Consider the following 15,245-nt stretch of genomic DNA (forward strand, 5'->3'; position numbering starts at 1 on the left):
CGCGAGCCGTACACCATTCGGCTACCGCGGTAAAACCATTGTGAGTTACCTTTGACCCGGGTGGTTTTACCTCGTAGAGTTTTGGCTTCATTTTCCTCCAACTTTTTATCAACGGTCGCCATGGGCGGAAAAAGGGACCCGGTATTATTCGGTATATGACGCGCTTCGCGGCTTTTGAATATTATTTTTATGCTTAATTAATGGAGGGTATCATTCAGTTCGATATTCATCCATACCGCATACTTTGTATTTGTTCTCTGTGTCGAAATCCGAAATTGATTGATAATTGTAACGAAATCGACTGTGTGAAAAAATCGCGTTGAAGTTAGTAAACTTATTGTAAACGATTCGTGTTGGGAAAAATCGTTATTTCGCATATTTTTAACTGTTTGAAATTCAGTAAGCCGCATAATAAAGCAAGACATGCTCATATTTAAAAAATTCAGCTTCTTCAGTCATTCGAAAATTGGAAAACAGTGTTTTGTCCGATCATTCGTCACGAAACGTTACTAACTTCAAGCTCGTGTGAGAAAAAAATTTGCATCGACTGTACGAATTATGGACGAGTCATCCGGCGATTGATATAAAACGCGTGCGCGTGTTTTTATTCGCGACAATTAGAGGAATTCGCTAGAACCTTACACCGCAGCTACAATACGTAGTTTTTTATTCATGGAAAAATGCTGGTTGAACTCGAATCGACTAGTGAAATTTAACAAGAGTTTGGAAGAAGTGAAGCTATTTCGAATAACATATTTGTCAATACCGCGTTCAATCTCTTTACACAAAAAACGGAAAATCCGTATAGAAAAACGCGGAAAAGAGGCTCGAACTAATCAGAATTCAAGTCGAGCGTTCCCTTCGAATCCTGCAGGCAGCCGCAGCTGCACGACAGCACCGCGTTGGTTCCAGAATTAGAAAATCGAACCAGTTTACGGTATTTTAGCCGAAGTTGTCCTAGGCCTCGGTGACTGGAGCCCGAGGCGAGCGGCGCGGCGGAGAAGCATCTTTCATTCCGTGCTTTTTTTTTCCACATCTCGTCGTCTTAATTTTCCAACGGCAGCGGCGTTCCTCGACGATGTTTCGTCTGCGTTGAAAACAGAGCCTGAAATCGAAATACGAGACAACCTCTGTCTCCCTTGGGAGCGGTTTCATGAATTAGACCGGCGCAAATACGACCCGCCAAATTACGCCGACTGATAGTCTAACAATAAACCAGTTCAAAGCTACTCTCTCACCTCGGAGTTTGCCGAGCTTTCGATCCAAGCTCCAAGATCATCCGATCGCTGTTCCTGCGACGCGAACTCGGTTATCGAAAGCTTCACCATTTCCTGAAACTCTTGTAGTCATACCAATGATACGAATATGAGATGCTCCGAAGCGGCAGGTGTCTTGACACTGAATTACATACCTCGTACCGCTGCGCCTGTAATCTCTTACGGTTTAAGTTTACCGTCTCTCAATACCGAACGTTTGTGGCGAAGAGAAAAAGCTTCGCTGAAAATTCCCGGGTAGAATTGTACACCCGGTAGTTGTACGAAACAAGCTTTGTACACGTGTTTCGGATGTCCGATGTCACGACGTTCCTTCTATTACACGAATGTACGTATCTCGTTACTCCCCCTGTCACTTTCTTCATCTGACCAACGATAAGAAATGGCACGCAAGCCAACAACAAACAACTGCTTTTCACCACATTGAAATTTTGATTTTCATCAAAATGCACGGCTACGTTCTGGTAGAATTTCGCAAACTTCTCCTGTATATTATCGATTTCCGGAAGTGTATATTGAACAGAATTTCCGACGTCGGCAACGCGCGCGTCTCAGAAACGGAGATTAACAAACTTTCGCTTCCTTGATTCGACCACCCACTTGATGATTCTCGCTCATTCTAGCGAACAATAGTAAGTATAACATACTCACACTTGCCTGCGGACAATGAGCGTATCCCACGCGATTCTTCATAGTTTACAAGTCTGCAGAGCTGAGAACTGGGTCGGTATTTGTCTTATTTTCTCTCCGGAACGCGATCGCGGTATTCAATAAACACTCCCGAGGTCACCTTTCGTCATTCGCAACATCATTCGCTTAAACTGAATTACTGAGACGCGCAACATTTAGTCACTCTCGATACACTTTCAGACGGGGCGAAAGAAGTTAACGAGCCGAACTAAAACCAATCACCGACGCACCCGCAAGACGAGCTTTGTCTCTCGAAAGATCCGATTGCGCTTGGGATCATCGAATGACTGACGAGTATACCACACCGCACCATAACGATCAGTAAATGGTACCTCACGGAATACGAATCGAGCCCGACAAACAACGAAAACAAAGCATCGTACACAAGACACAGAGACTCGGAGCCATTGACACTCGGCGTGAGCAGCGTGATCGACGCACGCGATCTAGCGCTTAGATCTCGATCCAGTAGTCGTGTCCAGTCTCCAATTCCTCGACGATTGACCCACCATTCCAAACACGTCGCTCGAGGCGCCCACCAGGTCTTCCTTTCTCGTCTGCCTGTGTAAGGTATGCATAATACAATCACACATTGTGTGTGTGTGTGTGTAAAATATTCCGTTTGCTTTGGTGCTCATTTTGGGAATGCCCGATATCGGCTCCGGAGAACGGGATGCGATGTCGAAATGCTGACTGTTTTTAGTATCGGTAAACGGAGCAAAAATGAATGAATTAGTGATAAGTTTCGAGTGGAACTAGTGTAATAAATGTTTCGCTTTGATCTTTACCATTCGCGTATGTTATTGTTGAGGAAGTAAACTTCCAACGTGAGAAGAGAAAAGAGATGAACCTTGGCTTGAGGATACGGACATTGTCCGTTAGTGTTGTGGCTGATATCTATTGATTTGAATCCGATGCTCACGAACGGGTTTGAGGTAGAAAAATAGCTCGAAATTGCCGGCGGATAATGCAATACTTGTGTACCTACGATACATAGTCGCAGTGTAAAATTAATTCACATATTTACGTGTAATTTGATTCGAGCTTAATCGGTCGAACAAGATGATGCAGTGTCGCGATGCATGCCGAATAATTTGATGGTGATAATTATTATCGATACTCATTGCGTCAATTTTACTAAATTGTGTACCTAACATTATAAGCGCGGCGGGTAAAGCAAGGAGGAAAAAAAAACGAAGGAAAAAGGAATAAATTCGAGCGTTCGGCGAATGAATGGGCGAAAAGGGATCCAATAAGCGTCGAATTTAAAATTCTATACCATGCTGGTGTTCCCTGGTATAGTAGTTTCACGGGTGCGTAGAACGGGGAACAAAATAACATCGCCGTAATTCAACCGGTTAGTCGGTCTGTTTATCGGAATGAGAAATAAGCAGGTATTATTCACCGTTGTTAACCTTCGTTATTCGACGCGTCATATGCCACGTTGTGACGAGAGGAAATAAGAATGAAAATAGGGTACGAAAGACTTTATTTGGCATGCGGCTTCGTTTCACGTCGCGACGAGTATTTTCACGCACGATTCAACTGTGACTCAAATGTCCGTCCGCTAGCTTTGACAAACCAATATTGACGCATGAGTATTTTCGGTCTAAGAAATATAATTCACACGCGTAATGCTTGAGGTACGTCGTATGACAATCCGTCGATCGAACACGATTCACCCGGTTTACATAACTGTAAGATTTGCAAATTTTATGGCATTGCATAATTAAGTTGCCCAGCTCGCGGCGAACGAAAAGAAGTACAAAAAGAAGACAGACTACCGAAACGAAAAGGAAAATAACGTTATCGGATCGAGAATTCCGGTTGGACGAGATGATTGAACGGCAACGGTAAAAATTTGGGAACCTGCGTATCGCACTCACACTGCTCTGAAAGTGTGTATAATCGATAAACTGAGGGTTGGGAAGAATTCAATCCATGCAAATATCGACAGCATCGGTTTAATCTTGATAACAAACCCGTACATCCGCAGGTCGATAAAGTATGTATACAACATTGATCAGTGTCGTACGACTCGATAGAATACGCGAAGCTCCTTGCAAATTCTGTTATTACGCGTACCAAAGTTCAAGCTACGATTTGTAATTTTGCAAGTTTTCTTTCTTGATTAAAAATGTCAAAAACAAGGAAACGCCGAAACTCCAAATGCCAGTTTCACGGTTCTTTCACCGCGAGTAAAACTTCGCACGACGAATGTCTGTGTTTGTCCGTTATTCGCATACCTTTCTCGAACGATCCAAAAAATGACTCTGTTCCCGCACGTCAGTGATTGCACACTCGACGCGAGACGCGTGTGTGTTTTTGGCACGTCAATCAGTGATAAAATTGATCCCTCTCGCTCCACGACTTATTAATAACCCGTAATCCAGCGCCTGATTTTCAACTCAGCAATTAAGCTCGGTCCATCCGAATATAAAAAGCGGTTGTTGAACAGAAGGTCGAGGATCCGAGTTGCGAGTAGGAAGTTAAACAGAGTGCCTAGACATGGTTGACCGCTAAACCACGCTGCTGATCATTGACCGAGAGCTGAGGTTTCTCCGAGTCCATGTGCGGTCCGGATTACAACCGTGCCCGAATAACTCGCGTGGATTGTGCCCACCGCAATGACGCATAGCCGGCAGACAGCGTGGATACAATAAAGACGAGTCGTCGGTTCATTCGCACCTCGCGATGGCCTCCGTCATCTAGCGTGTATGTAATACGTATACGTCGTCAATATTCACAATGAAATGCTGTGCCTACGCCTGGCTCTTGGAGCCTTTTGAATTATGCATTCATCCGGCGATGTCGCTCCGCTATGTACTTACGTGCTCACGTGTGCTCAGCTCTGAGGCCATCGAGGACGGTTTCGCTTTTTATCCCAGGTCAGTTGGCCGTCCGGTTGATACCGCTAATCGCGTGAACCTTGGCTCCGAATTCGTCCTTCTTCCTCATTCACTTTCAATGTTACGAGGCACTGTCCCCTGGGGAATTTCAAGAAGCTTCAGTCCGTACACCGTGTTTTTGCATATTGTTATTACCGTCACTATTGGTATTATACTACCACGTACCCACGATGGTCAAACGAATTCCAAGCGACGACTCTCGGAAGTTGGCGATGGAGTATTTACCGATTTAGGAATTCCTCCGGATGTTCTCCCACATGGCAATATTGTGAAAACAATATTTGGGGAACGTCGTGATCCGGGATATTCTTTCGTTTTATGCGCTCCCCGCGATCCCCTGACGCTCAGTATGCCCCGTTTCAATCTGTCGTCACCCACCGTCCGGGGTGCGGGATCTCTTGGAAATTCAATTGCCTGCTAACGAATAGAGATCGAGGCATCAATTTTAAATGCGAATTTTTACAATGATCTAAGTATCAGCACCACCTGAGCCTAGTCGTGTTTCACGCTCGGAATGTAGAATTACGATGCGCAAAATAATCCGATCACGACCGTCAAATAACCGAAGATTCCATTTTTGAACACCGTTAGTGAGAACGATTCAAATCTGACTCTGAATATTTCGCGGAGAGCTTTTTTAGCCGCGATGTTCCGCTGATCAATCACACTGCTGTAATGATGTTTTAGTAGATACTTTGAGTGAATTTTCTAATTACAGATTTCCATCAGTCACCAAGTTCTTCATCAAAGAGATTCCGATTCCAATGTACCGAGTCTCTCGTGACCTTCGTTCAAAATACCTTCCGATTCTGGATTCTGTGGCCACCTTCACATGCATGAAAGAACAGGAAGGGAGGAGGAACGGCTCTTGCAATCCGAGTAAATATATCAGTAATCCTTTATCCTTCTCTTTTCTCGGACCTGCAATTAGTTGACCAAGCGTCCCCGGATCCAGGAATCGAGGGCGCTGATAATTGGACCTTTTCATGTCGGAGGACTCGGAGGCCTCCCTGAACCCGGAATCCCTGCTCCGGAGAGGCGGCAAGGCTTTTGCGCGGTGACACCGGATTCGCCCGGAGCAGATAGATCATTAGTTTTCGATCGGAGAGGCAGCGAAAGAACGGGCCGAGGCTCGAGAGGCCAAAAAGTGTTTCGTCGAGCCTTTGCGACCCAGAAAACGCGCGGCTGTGCAGTCGGACTGTAAAATACGTGCTTGAAAAGGATATGCAGACCCAGAGGCATGGCATGCATTAAAATATCGGGTTATTATTAGGGAACATCATAATTCACCGATTCTCTGGCACGGGCTCGGCTAAGCTCTTTCGTTGAGTACATCGCTTTCCACGCTAACGATCGAAAGGGTGGAAAAAACTTCGTCGTTTTTCAGCATTGACGAACTCTTGGTAATATCAATAATGCTGTGTTTGGACAAAAATTCACGAGGAGAGGCTTTGGGCATTGATGATGCCGTTCAGTTTATTTTCGAATCCTCGGAGAGACAGAAGGATCTCAATTATCTGCTACTTCGTCAAATATCGAGCATAACAATCGAATTTGGATTAGGTACTTGGCTCGTTTTGTGTTCTCGGGTAAAATGGTACATTATTCTTTTCTTCTAAAATTTTATGGCACCAAAGCACGAGTACTCTACGTTCTAAGAAATGTTTAAAACGAAGGTAGAAGCTTGGAGTTCGGTATGAATTGATTAAACCGTGCTACACCGTGCCTACAAAGAGCTTGGTATTAACTGATTTCGGGCATCCGATCAAGCAGATCGAATAGATTTAAGTCGATTCTGAAAAAGACGCGGATTATCGAATGACGGGTCCAACAATTCCGCATAAATTTCATCTCATTACAAGCCGTTTCAAAGCATCCGCAGACCGGACAGACAAGCGTAAGGACACATTGACTTGCGTGCGATCTCGCGACTGCCGTCTACTCGACGACAGTCGGTCCCGACGCTAAAGCTAAAGATATTATTTTTGGTATCCACGTGCGAGCGACGTCGGTACGTTATTTGGTTATTTGCGGCACGATGTCCGCAGTTTCCACTCCGGTTTCCGCCGCGAATAACCCCGACTACCAACAAGCCATACCTACTTCCCGATTCTCGACGCAGCACGCAATTCCCTCTCTCTGTTTCTTCAGAGAGAGGCTTCGTGAATAGGAAGCCTCTTTCAGACACTGCCAAAAACTCTGCGACAGCCTCCATACCGAAAACCTCCTATGATTTGGTAATCGTCGAGGGGTAATTGCGCGACACCAATCGCAGCTGCGGTACTCGAGCTTCGTTAGCGTCCCTGCGTGAAATTTAGATCGAAACTGGGAGTGGCCGGAGTGTTTGTTATGGCGTATAACCCGGGGTATAAACGAGATTTATTTGTTTAAGAGGGACGGAAACGAACCCCGGCCGAAGACTGTCGTCGGTTGTTACGGCGCGTGGGCGCCTGCAGCAAGAACCAAACGGCTGTCAACGCTGGCAGCGGCACCTGGCCGTGGATAATTGTTGCTGTTGGCAAACGCTGCGACACCGCTTCTCCTCCTCTGTCTCCCCGGTATCGCTCCCGACTTCATTCTTCGACGTCTCCTCAATCAGCCAACAATCCTGCAGATTAACCATGGCACGATTCGGTGAGTCCTGACTCGCGGAAAATAATTCGTTGCAATCGTTTTCATTGTCACCTGCGAATTCATCGTACGTCTAATTTCACTGCAATATTTTACACATGTCACTCACTTGGGACCGCTGACAATGGACTCAGAGATGCTGGGGAGGAGATAATTGTGTATCTACGACAACGATTTTTCGTGGCTAGTCGCGGGAATGCGATCTGATTTTTATTTCACCCGGTATTTTATTGTGTTTTGTTTTCTTGTTTTTTTTTTCGACGAACAGATATTTCTTCGCCACTTCGCTGCAGCAATGCTTAGGAGGAGGCGAAATAAACAAGCTGGATACGCTTTTCCGAGAGGACAGGAATTCCGGCAGACATATTCCGTCGGTCGAAAATTGGAATGAAAACATTTTATTCACGCGACGACGTCGCCTATAAGAGCCAAGTCGGTACTCCCTGCAAGCTTTCCGGATCCAACTCGTCGGTGACTGACTGGTTTTAGGTGAGCGTTGGATATGTTTATTTTTGAATATCGAACGGGCGGGTTTTATTAGATGTGAAATCTGATTTGGAAAGCTGGCCGTCTCCAGCTGCTCCGCAGAGGACCCCGGCTAACCGTCCTCTGTATATTTTTGTTCGACGTGTTTTTCAACGGCTTAAACGACCGCCGCGACCACTGTCCCAATACACATCATAAAACCCCGCGTACGGTTTCTCGAGTCAATTAACTTTCCCCGCACACTGAGCTATCATCGCCACATCTCATCGCCAACCGCGTCTCTAACGTGGAATTAATCGCGTTCCACAAGTCAGGAGGATAAAAGGCGCGATATAGTAACAGAAAATAGCCAGTGCATTAAGTAAACGATTATAACTTGCCACAGGCGCCAAGTTTCAATCCCATTTTATCCTCTCCCGTTTTCTCAGCGATGGCCACGCGGTGGTCGTATACCACGTATACACTCTCCGGGAGTTTGTTATCGGGCAAAATCCCGAGTTCCTCCACGTCCGGAGTTGTTGCAAAAACGGCGCCTAATTTTGCAAAAACGACGCGTTAATGACGAGACAATGACTTCGCGACGAGATGAGCGCGTCGGGCGTTCGGTTGGGATGGGACGTTTCTCTCCACCCTTCGTCCCCCCTCCCCACGCCCTTTCCACCGGTTAGCGTTATCAAACTTCCAGGCAATAACACCGGGACAGTGGAGGCAGCGAGTGAGACCGGGTGACGCAGGGCTTGCTTATCTCTCCTTGATGTCTAAATATTTCATCCCTCTACGAGGCGATCTCCGCTCGACAATCGGCCGACGGCGCAACCCTGCGCACCCTTTCGAAACCGCGAAATAAGGGGCGCAGCGGGCGCTCGACGTCGGCGTCGACTGTCTACAATAAAGTGACGATGCGTTTGCGCTATCGTTTCAACGGGAAGGACGACTAGTCGTTCAACTCGTTTGATTTTCACATGGCTGAAAAATACGTATTCTCGTTGTTTTTTTTTTTTTTGATTTTTTGTTTCCGACGAAAATTATTTCAGACGATGAAAACTTGTACGTTTTCCCTGGGTGATAATTTATCCAGCTTACTTGTACAATCTTATTATTCTTTTACACGCTAGAGGAACGACGAAATTCGCCGAATGATCGATCGCGAGTCTTGAGCGTTATTGCTGCAGCCTAGACTTTGTGAAAAATTTGCCAATTATACGGTCTATAATGGATTTGTAAGAAGAATAAGAAGAGGACGAAAGAAGAAAGAATTCTGACCGCTTTGCCCCGTCAAATGGTGTGCATATTAATAATGAATATTCGGGGTGCGAGGTGGGCTGAGAAAGGAGAAGAAGAAAAAGAAGAAGAAGAATCGCGAATGTGACGAAGAACTGGGAAAAAAGGGAAAAAGAAAAAGTTTCAATTATGAATAAGGTGGGCGGTTTCGGAGGCGGTGGGACGTTAAGTACCTTCAGAATCGTTTAGCGTAAAACGTCCGCGGCGGTTGGTCGGAATTTATTTGGTATGGTCAAATGAAAAACCGATAAGTGAAACAGACGTGAGCGGTTACTCTCGGCTACGGTCCCACTACCAACCTAGGCAATCGCGTCGACGTTGGCCTCCCTCCCTCCCTCCCACCCCCCGTATCGTAGCCTCGAGGTCGAGGGCTCTACGTTACTCGCTGTCAATAATAATTCAAGAACCGGAAATGGCCCGTGAAGTCCGCGTCAGCCTCCTCCAGCGGTCCACCATCCACACCGTTGCTCGCAGCTTTTTATAATAACGGATCAGGCCATCATTCCCCGGCGTCAGTGACTGACAACAACGGCGTTGAAGCGGTGTCTGAAGTTTCCTAGAAAAAGATAGGATGAAGAGAAATAATAAATTATCGATCTTTTTACCGTTCGTTGGGTGGAAAATCTCAACTACAACGCTGCACGAGCATGGCTTTGTCGGGGAGCAAAAGCTTAGCGGCGTAACTCTGTGCACCGCAGCATCGCATGTCAGCTTTCTCCCAGGTGAGTGAAAAGCTCGTTTTAACAGAGGATGTATCACGAACGATCGAATCAATGCTCCAGCAGAAATTGCACGACGGAAATATTCGCGGTTAGCGGTTTATCAGCGAGAGCACGCGTGCAATTTTACGGGGTATGAAATCACGCCGTGTGGGAATTGCCCGTGATTTTCACGGGGTACCATTAGTGCCTCGACGCAAGCAGGCCGGACAGTCTACAACCGTCCCCGGGAATTCAATCGAGCCAAAATTTCGCGGTCTCAAAGCTCGGCGGCGCCCTTCATCAACCCTGACACGGATCCTCCTCCGAAGCTAACTACGCCAAGGTGAAAACCCCGGGGTCCTTTGGGTTCAACGGGCTTTGTCCTCTCGTCGACCTGTCGCGAAGCCGGGACGAAACCTGAGTTTTTTTCGTCTCTCCGCGGTCTTTTCTCCCGATCAATGGTTTTGCACATCGGAAGCAAGCTTTCGGACTCGCGGGAGCATCGATCCGCGTCGATTAGGCTATCCGATGAGGGAAGAAAAAGGGCGAACGAATCGGCCGCGTGTTTCCCTTGCCGCATCGTTGATTCACCGATGGATTCCCGAAGGGCGGCGAGGAGAGGACGAGCAGAACGTGACCCTTGCCCCGTAACCCATACGCATACCTCGTAGATCAGCGATATTCTTACGGGACCGAAATTCCAGACGTTTTCCCTTCCCCGCTCCTGCGGGACGGCCGCCATTGTGTGACGTCTAATTTATAGGCCGATTAATTAATACTCAACGGAATATTCGTCCTGCGCCAAGCCGCGGGTTTAGACCCTGGTCTAACTCTCTCGAGGCTCGTGGGTATACGCGTTTCAAATTCTCCGGATTAGTTTCATACCGCTGAATTATAATACCCACCTACCCCACTCGGTACGTCTGTGTACGTTCACACCCACCGATCCCTCAAGGCTCGAACGCGTTTCAGCTTTGTGCGCAGGAATAACACGCGAGAAACATAATCGCGGTGTGGTTTCCAAGTAAACGAAACCATCCTCCCCCGCTTCGATTAGACCCATCCCTGAAACTTCCCCAATTACTCAATATGTCGGATAGAACGAGGCGATGGCTGACCCGCGCCATTGTACAGCCAAATCGAACGTCGTGTGAACAACGTCGACCCGGAACGGGTGAGATTCAGGTGAGCCCGCACGCTGCGTGCAAACACCTGTGTACTCGGTGTAGCTGTTGCACGGGAGTGAGATGGGGATCGTCCGATGGGCCGAGGACGAGGGAGGACAACGACTAATCTACCTTAGTGCAGAGTCTAATCCATTCGTTGGTCCGGGTGATGGGTGGTGGATTTGGCATAGGGGTATACGCCTGGTTAGCGGAGGGTCAAGAGATGCAATTGTACCCAGACACCTCGGGCTACGACTCGGGTGTGCAGCAACGAGTGACGGATTGTCGAGGGTCTTTGGGTCAGATGACAGGAATACACCGGCAGAAGCTAGTGACGGTGAAAAATGTCGGGTGGATGCAATTTAAAAGCATTTACCAACTGCAATGTATGCATTTTATAGATTATCGAAGACTGCAATACTCAATTTTCATTGGGGTGGTTTTTAGAAAGGTCATTTTTTAATTTTTACCTGCTCGCTCTTCAAATCGGCTCCAGATAATTCGAAAATAATTCTTTAATTTGTCCCCGAAAGAGGGGGGGTTCCATTCGACCCTTTCAGGGCTACGTCACATCTACCAATCAGATTTGGATGAAATTTGGCACAGTGTGGTTTTTTGGGTCGATTATTACGGATCTGAACTCATAGTTTGAAAATCAAAGTGCTGGATCCAATACGGCAATATCAACTGACTCTTGGGGGTTTGGTCCGCCACATTGCATCCGTAACTTTCAGTTTTTCAATTTTGAGTTCAGATTCGTAATCAGCGATCCAAAAAACCCCCCTGTACAAAATTTCGTCGACATCCGTTCGGTAGACTTGATGTGCCTCTGAAAGGGTTCAATGGAATCCACCCTCTTTGAGGCACGTGTTAGAGTTGAGATAAAAATCTGAAAAAATTGAGAAATTATTTTTGAATCATGCGGAGCGATTTGAGGAGCGAGTTGGTAAAAATTCTGAAATTATATTTTGCTCACTATCACTTTGAGCGTCATTGCACTTTGTGCCCGCTCTACAAGCATGGGTTTCATTAGAACTTTGGCATTCTCGTCTCACCGTCGGAACATCGTTAATCACGAGAGTCGAATTCTGCTCGCATTAACTCCGCAAACGTTTCCCTTTTCCAAGAGACAGGCAGTCGGACTGCCTGGCACAGCAGCGTTGAGTCAAAGTGGCGGTTCCGACTATTTACCGCCTTGGCAACCGCGTCGCGAGTTTACGAGAAGGTCGCCTTGTGCTCAAAGGCTTTTGGCACATTTCTAAGGCAGTTTGACGCAAGGACCTTTCTCAACAAGACGATTTTCAGTCGACGACTCGCGTCGCCAAGTTACAGCTGATCATCTCATTACTTTCTCGTCCATCCTCTGCAGACTGGGACGCTGCTCAATCGATAAGCATCGAGATTGGAACGAACCTGAAAAATGTCCGTTTCCCGCTTCTCAATCAACCCAAAGAGCCGAGGACAAAACGAGGTGAAACGCCTTCTGCTCGTTAGGCTATCTCGGGCGGTGATGGCGCCGTTCCGAGCCCAACGGTCTTCTTAATTACTCTTTACACGTACCCGGCATCCGTCCGAGTGTGGCCACGTGCACCTAATGTTGCAATTACATTGCGGAACACCGTGTACATGCATGTTTATATATGCGCCTCAATGTGGGGCTTACATTAGGTAGCGGGCGAGTCGATTTGGGTCAAATTCGCACGCGAAACACGGTTCGGCTATCGCTGTGTGCAGCGGTTGGCAGCCCTTGAAATGTTGCAGTTTTTGCTAAATTTAGAACGCCGCCTGATCAACCGTCGCTCTCCCGATTAATCTACTCTATAAATGATTTGTAAAATTCAAAGCTGTAATGGGTAAGTATCTCTTATACTGTTGGCATGTTCCTTTCCAATCAATTATCCGAAACAACTAAATTACTGCAAATACATATCGTTACAGAGGGTGAATTGACCCGTTTCGCCTCCTCCCCCCCCCCCCCCCCCCCGCCTCCTTCTCTAGTCGAATCTGGAAATCATCATAGATAAAAGATGCGTTGAGCTTTCATGTGTTAAAAGAAGATTAAGGTTGCTGAGCCAACCATAGGTAATTATTGTGAAAACAATCCTGTTCCAGACTTCAAACTGATTTTCTGCATGCTTTAGTTACTTCTTTGTCACTCAACGAACCCGTATTTAATTTTGTAACGCCGAGATTGTTACAATGCGAACAGTCAAAGGCGCCGCGTGTATTCGCGACAGTATTTATAAACACTCCATAGAAGGTCTATTCCGTTATTAGATACCGATCGTGACTCGGCGTTATTTAATCCCTTCGACGTCCGCTCTACCCTCATCCGAAAATAAACTCCGTCAGATATCAGCGTGAAAATAATTTTCAATTAATTATCAAGGGTAGAAGGGTGGAAGCGCGAGTGTTCAAAGTATGACCATAAAAAATTGTTATCGTATCTCGCTCGTTGGAAAATCATGCTCGTGCGTTATCAGCTTGGTTATTGAATCGTCGTAATTGCCCTTCGAGTTCGCCAGGAGGAACGGCGAAGCCTCTCGACTTTCCCTCTGCCGAGTTAATCGCTGCCACAGTAGTTCCTTCAGGCATAACGACACACACACACATGTAGCAATAAGCACAGGGATCATTAGCCGGCAGCATCGCGTCGCCGCGAAACATGGCGCAGATAGATGACACTGTCAACGACAGCGGGTGGCGAGTGTCATCCAGGCGCTGTGCACCAGACACGAAATAATTCATCCCGAAATCGAGGGTGCATCAAGGCCCGATCACGTCACGTCCAACTGGCCGAGGTTTAACGATCGGTCTATAATTTTTCAACCCTTCGATCATCCGTGGATCTGTCGATTTTCGGAGACGATTCCGATCGCACCTCAGCTTCAAATTGTCGAGGAAATTCCTGAAGCACAGCTTTGGCTCGACCGCTAGAGTCGATTAAAGTCGAGTCGTTATACTCGTGCTGATGTCACCGGTATATTCAATAATAACAGGTCGTTTTCAACCCCCACCCCTTACGTTTCGACAAAACGAATTATATATGGGAGGTTTTGATAGTCTGCACAGACTCCGGGTGTAAATCATTCGCAGGCCTGCTGCAGGGAGGACAACCGCGGTGAGCATTTCTCGTCGTTCTCACCCTAACTAATCGTTTCGTCATCACGGAATAATACACCATGCAGATGTCGAGAGTCGCGATGCTTTGTACGCAGTTCCTCGATTGAGTGTCGATTTTAACTGGTAATAAGTTTGTTTATTTAACACACGAAACGGAACAGTCACAACTGGCTGGATTTTCCAGAGCGTCTTTGCCGGAAAAACTTAGCGAGACAAAAATCCCATTCGCTTTTCGTACAGGTGACTCTATAGATTTTGTTACGTAATCCGTGAGTCGACGTCTCGTTACTTGTGAACTCCGTTCATTTTCCAACGACTTGCCGAGTTTTCTGAGGCACTGGCTTTACCCTCGGTAATAATATTCGCAATTATACTTGAAACAAAGTTTTCCGAGAACATTACAATTCCCTTATTTCCGCCGAGTCTGTAGTCAAGCTCGCGCTCTCTCTCTCTCTCTCTTTCTCTTTCTCGCTCACTCACTCAAGACGGAGTTGAGGTGACAAACAAATCGCGTGGCACTGGGGAAAATTAATGAAGATGAGAATTCATGCACTTGCGGAGTCCACGAGGCGAGAAGCAGTGGGAAAGAAGGACAAGAATGTGCCTAAAAACGTCGGTAAATCGCGTGTGTGTCTCGCGTTATTTTGGCAATTTGAGCAACACGCGTTGAAAGAAATTTTGCACGGTTTGTTTCAGGCGAAAGAAAGGCGCTGAGAAAGGGAAAAATATGACAGGTGGGACAGGAGGAGAAATAACACGCGTTAGTTTTGACGGGAGGAAATTTGTACGTTTCCAGCCGTGCAGAGCTAGGAGCGTTTGGCGTTGAATTACAAAGACAAAGAATACGAAGAAGGCAAAGAAGAGGAAGAAGAAGAATAAGTCGCGAAACAAGGAGGGGCGAAAAGGAAAAAATTAAGGAAAAATAGCGGGTTTACGATTCAGCGGAGCCTTAGCTCCTCGTCGGGGCTGAAATCGAATCGCATG

At 46.7% G+C, this 15,245-nt stretch overlaps 2 protein-coding genes across 2 annotated transcripts in view; one reads left to right on the forward strand and one right to left on the reverse strand.

The window, feature by feature from the left end:
- Positions 1-2,400, reverse strand: part of LOC124184414 (RNA-binding protein Musashi homolog 2-like) — a 137,039-nt gene extending 134,639 nt beyond the window's left edge. The window contains exon 1 of the mRNA XM_046574080.1: positions 1,926-2,400. The gene's annotated coding sequence lies outside the window, so the exon portion shown is untranslated. The remainder of the gene's footprint in view (positions 1-1,925) is intronic.
- Positions 1-15,245, forward strand: part of LOC124184415 — an 88,953-nt gene that overhangs the window by 54,101 nt on the left and 19,607 nt on the right. The window contains exons 2-3 of the mRNA XM_046574085.1: positions 5,592-5,752; positions 7,266-7,507. Coding sequence (XP_046430041.1) covers positions 5,592-5,752; positions 7,266-7,492 — 388 coding nt within the window. The 3' untranslated portion in view covers positions 7,493-7,507. The remainder of the gene's footprint in view (positions 1-5,591; positions 5,753-7,265; positions 7,508-15,245) is intronic.

Source organism: Neodiprion fabricii, chromosome 6 (genome assembly GCF_021155785.1).
Source record: "Neodiprion fabricii isolate iyNeoFabr1 chromosome 6, iyNeoFabr1.1, whole genome shotgun sequence".
Taxonomy (NCBI): domain Eukaryota; kingdom Metazoa; phylum Arthropoda; class Insecta; order Hymenoptera; family Diprionidae; genus Neodiprion; species Neodiprion fabricii.